At 50.0% G+C, this 8,273-nt stretch overlaps 2 protein-coding genes across 2 annotated transcripts; one reads left to right on the top strand and one right to left on the bottom strand.

Moving 5' to 3' along the window:
- The first annotated feature begins 718 nt into the window (after positions 1–718).
- LOC119440675 (prenylated Rab acceptor protein 1) lies at positions 719–1,384 on the top strand. Its single transcript, XM_037705565.1, has one exon. The coding sequence runs from the start codon at positions 719–721 to the stop codon at positions 1,382–1,384; it is 666 nt and encodes a 221-aa protein (XP_037561493.1).
- A 5,864-nt stretch (positions 1,385–7,248) lies between these two features.
- LOC119440674 (uncharacterized) lies at positions 7,249–7,896 on the bottom strand. Its single transcript, XM_037705564.1, has one exon. The coding sequence runs from the start codon at positions 7,894–7,896 to the stop codon at positions 7,249–7,251; it is 648 nt and encodes a 215-aa protein (XP_037561492.1).
- Between the last annotated feature and the right edge of the window lie 377 nt (positions 7,897–8,273).

Below are 8,273 nucleotides of genomic sequence, written 5' to 3'. Positions count from 1 at the left end.
TTGTGACGCCCTGATTTGATTTGCTTGCATAAATACGGAGTGTAAACACATTTTTGGGCTAGTTGGTTCGTTGCAGTAATTGAGGTCATAGTGCTGAATTGACAAGGACAAGAAAGACGACAGGACGATAGAAGGGTTACGCCACCCCAGCGGTTGAATATGAAAACTCGGAGATAGCGGTTATTATATATGTAATAATAAGCCTTTTTGCATTTCTTCTTTTTTTTCTTTTCTCATTTTTGAAGTAGTTGTTATTAAAGTTCTCATATAACACTTATCTTCGTCGTTGTCGTAACCTACATCACAGAGAGAACGCGTGCCGAGGATGAGGTACATATTATTCCCTGGTCAAGTGAAGTAATGAGATATAGAAATGCACGCAATACAAATAAAAAAGTTCACAGTATATAATCAACCTGAAACAAAACGCTGCGAACAAGGACACTCGGGGAATATGACAATATAGCCACGACTTGCGGAAAAGAAGCTGGCATTTTATCCACCTCGCGACATACGCCGGCGACAACGAAGAACAGAGAGCGCGTGAATTTGCAGCGCGTTCGTTGGCTTTGGTTTGACGGGATACGCGACAGTCCTAAGGATATCTAGCGCCACGTCAGCGTCTACCAAGCCCACAAAGGAGTACAGCAGGGTACAGCTACCGATTCCACGCCACCACCGTCTGCCAGCACAGCGGCTAATTACGGAGCTCGAAGCCATGAAGCGGCAGCAGGGCGACATCGGAGAGCCCCTGAGTTCCAGTCCGAATTCTTCAGGTGATGCTCCAATCACTTCCCGAGCGCCAACCCCTACGTTGCCGCAAAAACGCCTCTCCTCATCGTCTCCCAAGAAAGAGGCCTTCGACCTTCGACGTGCCATCGTGACCTGGTCCAGCAAACAGATCAACCGCGCACAGCCGTGGAAGCATTTCGCGGATGCCGCGAAATTTTCCATTCCGAGATCGGCCCAGGAGGTCGCCGACCGGATCCAATGGAACGTGGGCCGCTTCAGCAGCAACTACGGCGTTCTTTTCGTCGTCATCCTGGCGGGCTACGTCATGTCCAGCGTGGAACTCGTGGTGAGCGTCGTGGCTGTGGCTGCAGTGTGCGCCGCGTTCAAGCTGCATCAGGACGACGAGTCTGCGGCCTTGTGGGGCACGAGGCTGATGCTCAGCAAGAACCACAGGCTGGTCGCGGCCGCATTGGTGGCGTTGCCTCTTCTCCACGCCGCAGACATCTGGTCCGCTGTCCTGTGGTCTGTTGGTGCAATCCTGGCGATCGGCGCTGTCCATGCCACTCTGTATGCAGGACTTGCCTCCCCAAACAAGTTCGCCAGAAAGCTGCCGGACACTCCCGAGGAAGGTGATATCTTGGGCCACCTTTGAGGGACGTTCCCGTCTTTTGAGTTCAAGTCGTTTTCTTTGTCACTCTTTTTTTTTACCAGTGTTTCGAAGAGCTCTTTCTTTGATTAAAGGCACGAAGTGCTGCCAGAGAGGTGAATAGTTTCAATACCTGTCCTCGAATATCTCTGCGACGAGCACCGTATTCATTACGGTCTACGACTCGTCTCTGCGAGGTAAAGCTTCACCAAAGCATTCGGAAGTGTCACCGAACACTGCTGAACACTGCTGCGGAACACCACTTGGGGGAGTTTTCTGTGTACGCCATTACTGTTTTTCAGTCTGTCGACTTTGTTTATTTGAGAAAGTGGGAAGTAAAATAAGTTCACAGGGCTGGAATAAAACGTTTGGCGTTATGCCACCCATACCCCCTGCCTTAACATGTAGCTCTCTAACGTGCATGAGCATGTAGCAGCATGCAAACTTGTGTCGCCTGGCTGCATTTTTAGCTGTTTACATTACTACAGCTTGTTTTGAACAGTTAAGGCCGGACTTCGGCCAGAACTGTGGTGTATATACGGAACGCTTCACAAAACGCTATGCTACGAAGAAGTCGTGTTTCTTCGCAGCACGCGGCAGCTGCTTGTCGCGCTCAGAATTTTGAAGACTCATGTGAGAAGCGTTTGAATTTGTTAGTGTAGCGTTCATGTAGCTGAATTTAAACCAGTGTAGGCGTTCACCGCGCGGCGCAAATATCTTTCTTGTTTTTGTAGCGTTAGCTACACTGGCCTAGCCAAGCCCGTTTCGCGCGGCACATCAAGAGCCGTGCTGCGCATGCGCAAAGATCAGTGATGTCACACGGCTTGCGCACCGGAGCCTCCGGAGCCGGCACCTCTCGCGCACTCCGCCGCCGGCGGTCTGCGCATTCCAGAGGAGTGACGTCGTAGCCGTGGTAGACGCACTGGCGCCGGCGCGCGCTCGCTGTGCAGTCACCGTCTGACACTGCGCTGGAGCCGCTGCGCTTCTGACTGGCGTTTGCCAGTGTGGTATAGCCATGGAGAAGGAGAGCGCAAATGCTGCTCAACAGCGCAGAAGAACGGAGAAGCTTGACTCATCGGATCCCGAAGTAGTTGCCTGGCAATTAGCGGTTGAGCGTCGGAGGAATGAACAGAAGAAGGCTATATACATGTGCCACATAATACGTATACCGCGTGTGTGTCATTGGAGCAGCAGTAAGCATGGCAATCAAGCTAATCCTTGACAACCTAGACAACCAGGAAAGCTAAGAATAATCAGCTGAACCTTTGCTAACGCTACGTATATCCTGGCATAGCCGAGCTAAGCCACTGCAACTTTTTCTTTCATAATCTCTGTTTGCGTAAAACGTAAATGTCTCAATGAGGAAGCGCCAGTCATTTAGGTTTGGGCTGCTGAGCTCGAGGTCGCGGGATAGAATCCCGGCCGCGGCGGCCGCATTTCGATGTGGGCGAAATGCGAAAACACCCGTGTAGTTAGATTTAGGTGCACGTTACAGAACCCCAGGTGGTCCAAATTTCCGGAGTCCCCCACTACGGCGTGCCTCATAATCAGATCGTGGTTTTGGCACGTAAAACGCCATAATTTAATTAATTTTAACCAGTCATTTAAGTGTGGTGAGAAAATATTAGAGGGCATCTCGGTGTCTATGTACTTTAGCAATTGTCCAAGAGGTCTAAGTCAAGTCACTCGCGATGAAACATTATCAACGGCAAAGAGCAGTCTCTCCAGGTGTGTCATTGACGATTTATCTTATGGCGAAGGGGCATCTTGCACATGAAAGACAGAGTCGTCGGTGGTAGCCTGCGAGAACGGGCGGCCGGTGACTGGCCTGCGCGCTGAAGTGTGGCGACGTCATGGCGAGCGGCGAGTAGGAGACGGACACATGGCGTAGAAGAAGGTGGAAGGTAATTCTAGGGCGAGGCCACATAGACAAGTTGAAAAACATATTACATTTTAGAGCGAATAGCTATCTTTGGCTCTCTCGCCGGCTTTCGTGGTCGTTGTTTCGTGGTTAATTGGTTAATCTTTCCTCCTTTACAATCATCATATATGTAGAGTACAGTGTACTAGAATCTTCTAGTACACTGTAATGTAGAGCAAACGCGCCTTCTTCCGACGCGCGAGAGTCCGTGGGGGAGGGGACGGGAGGGGGAGGGAAGGGAGGCGACGTTTAGCTGCGGCACCAAGTGCCTATTTATATCAGAGGCTCCGGAAACAGTCACCAACGCCGCACGCATTTTGAGCGAACGCGGGCAAAACGCCGACGGCGTCGACAACAGTTCTGCGTGTTGCCGGTGCTGCTGCATGTCCAATTTTATACAGCTGATAAAGCTAATATCATTTACTCCGTATAGCTCTCTACAAATTTGCTATCGCAATTGATGCTTCGCCTTTCAGGTGAAACTGCGACAAATTTTTACCAAAATGCTGTTTAATTACATTGAAGCACAAAGTAACTGGAACGCCAATGTATTTCGTCCCACACTTTGTGAAAGAGCGATACCGACTTATAATCATCGGAACGTCATCAGCGCACGTGGCGCCGCCCCCTGCAGTAGTTTACTTGCCTCATCAGTTCGCCTTGCCACATCAGTTCATCTCGCCGGAAATTCATTTCAAGTGGATGCGTCTTGCCAACTTACCGGACATAATTCCTAAATGGCAATACGTGTCGTAAAGTAATTAACTAGGAAGTTACTTAGTAAATTTTTGTTAATTAGTTGAGTATGTGTTTCGATTTCGTGTGCTGCTAATGTCCGCCTGTTCGATCAACCCAGCTCAACGATAACAATTATGCCACCTGCCACAGGCAATTTTTAAAGATGACCTAAGCTGAATTTGGAACACGCGGTATATATATATACACTGCTATCGCATAAATGAATGTGCAGAAGGTATCGACGACGATGATTGTCAAGGTAAGCGAAATAGTCAAAAGCTTTTAGAGAGAGTGAGGGACAGAAGAGAGTGGAAAGGCAGGAAGGTTAACCATAGGCGAAGCTCGGGTTTGCTACCCTGCATTGGGGAGAGAGGGGACGGCGAGGTAAAGCGATAGGAAAGTAGAGCTTTGGCGCTGAGCCGTGCTCCCTCAAGGGCTGCAGAAGATAGCGCCAACCTTTCCCTTTCCCTCAAGAACCACTTATCATCAGAGACAAAAAGAAAGAAAAATTCACGCAGAAACTCTCCTGGGAGTTTGCTCATCTCCACGCAGCCCGGTGACATTCTGAATGTTACGAAACTTAATCCGACCAGTATAAATGACAGCGTTGCGGCGAGACGAACTGATGCGGACGGCGGCGCAAGGCGAACTGATGAGGCAAGTAAACTACTGCAGGTGGCGGCGCCGCGTGCGCTGATGACGTTCCGATGATTATAAGTCGGTACCGCTCTTTAGCGCTCTATTATTCCGCGTCGAACCATTATCAACCGTGACCAGCCGTTCTGCGGCGGCTTCTGCGTATGGCGCGGCCGCGCGGGCCCCCTATCTTGAAAGCGATCTGCGATGGAGACACAGTGCGGCACGTTCTGATAGCTACGTGCGCGGTGTGTTCTCGCCGCTTAGTTGGCGTTGAAGCGAGAGGCCGCACGAAGGTTAATTTGCTCTCAGCTGCGGGCGCTATCTTGAATCGCAGTCTGTCTGTTTGGAAAGCACAGTTACACTTGTAGCGCTATAAACATCAGTTCAAGCTAGAACCGCTTGTCCACGTCTGGTGTCCTTAAAAACTGCAACACTGCCTTCGTCGCGCTCTGCTGCGATGGATGGCGGCACTCTAAAGGGATTTAATCTGTTAAAGGTCTTCTATCAAAGCGCGCTATCGTGATTGCGAGTGATCGCATCTGTAAATTGTAGCGAGGACAGTCACAGAGGATGTGTTGAAGAGTCTCCTCGATACCACAGTCATCACACGAGGCGACGTCGGCCATACGATTCGGAAAGCAAAAGACTTCGAAAATGCCACTATTCGACATGGTCGAAAATGCCACTATATTCGACACAGCAGGGAGGCATCGCGTCGGAAGAGCAAAGCTATTAGCCTCATGAAAGAAATGATGCGCTTGAAGGTACCTGCACGTTTGTTGCAGTGAGGGTATTTCGACAGTGTTTGTTGCTTAGTTGAATAATTCCGTAAATAATCGAACAGATGGCCAGTGCATCTGTAGCTATGCCGGATCCCTCTCCTGCAGCCGCCCCAGGGGAGGATGGCGGTGAGAGAAGAGGAGGGCAACTCTTTCTGAGCGTTCCACCACAGCATCTAAACATTCCGCGCGACAGCAGTCGGCCGGCCCAGCTACTCTCGTACACGAGACGATGCTACGCATGCATGTCTTCAATGAATCGACGTTCTGCATTCGCATTGTCATCCATTGCCTATCTTCACAACCTACGGAATAGCCCTGTGTGTTTAATAAATTTTAACAAAATGTGTATTTTATCGCAGTCAATGCCATGCGATGCCAGTCAATGCAAGTCAATGTCAGTCAATGCAATGCCAGTCAATGCCATGCCATACTATAACTCACGAGGTTGTAAAAACTACGTTCACATGGAACGTTTTTTTATTTCATAAATTTACTACTGGGGTTCGTTGACAACGCGCTCCGCAACTCGGCTGCTCGAGAGCGCGGAACTTTTGCATCAGTGGTGAAAGTCCGACCGCCAATTAACCACGAAACAACGACCATGAAAGCCGGCGAGAGAGCTAAAGACTCTAAAATGTAATATGTTTTTCAACTTTTCCATGTGGTCTCTCCCTAGAATTACCTTCCACCTTCTGCTACGTCATGCGTCCGTCTCCTACTCGCCGCTCGCCATGACGTCGCCACACTTCAGCGCGCAGGCCAGTCACCGGCCGCCGTGCGTTCTCGCAGGCCACCCCCGACGGCTCTCTCTGTCTTACATGTGCAAGATGGCCCTTCGCGATAATATAAATCGTTAATGACCCGTCTGGAGAGACTGCTCTTTGCCATTGATAATGTTTCATCGCGAGTGACTTGACTTAGACCTCTTGGCCAATTGCGAAAATACATAGACACCGATATGCCCTCTAATATTTTCTCACCACACTTAAATGACTGGTGCTTCCTCATTGAGACATTTAAGTTTTATGCAGAGATTATGAAAAAAAAACAAGAAAGATATTTGCGCCGCGCGGTGGTCGCCTACACTGCTTTTAATTCAGCTACATGAACGCTACACTAACAAATTGAAACGCTTCTCATCTGAGTCTTCAAAATTCTCAGCGCGACAAGCAGCTGCCGCGTGCTGCGAAGAAACACGACTTCTTCGTAGCATAGCGTTTTGTTAAGCGTTCCGTATATACACCACAGTTCTGGCCGAAGTCCGGCCTTAACTGTTCAAAACAAGCTGTAGTAACGTGAACAGCTAAAAATGCAGCCATGCGACGCAAGTTTGCATGCTGCTTCATGCTCACGCAGGTTAGAGAGCTACATGTTAAGGCAGGAGGCATGGGTGGCATAACCGCCAAACGTTTTATTCCAGCCCTCTGAACATATTTCACTTCCCACTTTCTCGCAATAAACAAAGTCGATAGATTGAAAAACAAAATGTGGCGTATACAGAAAAGTCCCTCAAGTGGTGTTCCGCAGCAGTGTTCGGCAGTGTTGAGTGACACTTCTGAATGCTTTGGTGAAGCTTTACCTCGAAGAGTCGAGTCGTAAACCGTAATGAATACGGTGCTCGCCGCAGAGATATTCGAGGACAGATATTGAATCTATTCACCTCTCTAGCAGCACTTCGTGCCTTTAATCAAAGAAAGAGCTCTTCGACACACTGGTAAAAAAAAAAGAGTGACAAAGAAAACGACTTGAACTCAAAAGACGGGAACGTCCCTCAAAGGTGGCCCAAGATATCACCTTCCTCGGGAGTGTCCGGCAGCTTTCTGGCGAACTTGTTTGGGGAGCCAAGTCCTGTATACAGAAGTGGCATGGGCAGTGCCGATCGCCAGGATTGCACCAACAGACCACAGGACAGCGGACCAGATGTCTGCGGCGTGGAGAAGAGGCAACGCCACCAATGCGGCCGCGACCAGCCTGTGGTTCTTGCTGAGCATCAGCCTTGTGCCCCACATGGCCGTAGACTCGTCGTCCTGATGCAGCTTGAGCGCGGCGCACACTGCAGCTACCACGAAGACGCTCAGCACGAGTTCCACGCTGGACATGACGTAGCCCGCCAGGATGACGACGAAAAGAACGCCGTAGTTGCTGCTGAAGCGGCCCACGTTCCATTGGATCCGGTCGGCGACCTCCTGGGCCGATCTCGGAATCAAAAATTTTGAGGCATCCGCGAAATGCTTCCACGGCTGTGCGCGGTTGATCTGTTTGCTGGACCAGGTTACGATGGCACGCCGAAGGTCGAAGTCCTCTTTCTTGGGAGACGACGAGGAGAGGCGTTTTTGCGGCAACGTAGGGGTTGGCGCTCGGGAGGTGATTGGAGCATCACCTGAAGAATTCGGACTGGAACTCAGGGGCTCTCCGATGTCGCCCTGCTCCCGCTTCATGGCTTCGATCTCCGTAATCAGCCGTTGTGCTGGTAGACGCTGGCGGGGTGGAATCGGTAGCTGCACCCTGCTGTACTCCTTTGCGGGCTTGGTAGACGCTGACGTGGCGCTAGATCTCCTTAGAACTGTCGCGTATCCCGTCGAACCAAAGCCAACGAACGCGCTGCAAATTCACGCGCTCTCTGTTCTTCGTTGTCGCTGGCGTATGTCGCGAGATGGATAAAATTCCAGCTTCTTTTTCGCAATTCGTGGCTATATTGTCAACTTCCCCGAGTGTCCTTGTTCGCAGCGTTTTGTTTCAGGTTGATTATATACTGTGAACTTTTTTATTTCTATTGCGTGCATTTTCATATCTCATTATTTCACTTGACCATAGA

This window comes from Dermacentor silvarum, chromosome 2, assembly GCF_013339745.2.
Source record: "Dermacentor silvarum isolate Dsil-2018 chromosome 2, BIME_Dsil_1.4, whole genome shotgun sequence".
NCBI classification, from domain to species: domain Eukaryota; kingdom Metazoa; phylum Arthropoda; class Arachnida; order Ixodida; family Ixodidae; genus Dermacentor; species Dermacentor silvarum.
The sequence above is the reverse complement of the archived record's forward strand: the minus strand, read 5'-3'. Positions and strand labels throughout refer to the sequence as shown.

Coding starts and splice junctions, on each gene's coding strand:
- LOC119440675 (XM_037705565.1), top strand. CDS start 719: ATGAAGCGGCAGCAGGGCGACATCGGAGAGCCCCTGAGTTCCAGTCCG.
- LOC119440674 (XM_037705564.1), bottom strand. CDS start 7,896: ATGAAGCGGGAGCAGGGCGACATCGGAGAGCCCCTGAGTTCCAGTCCG.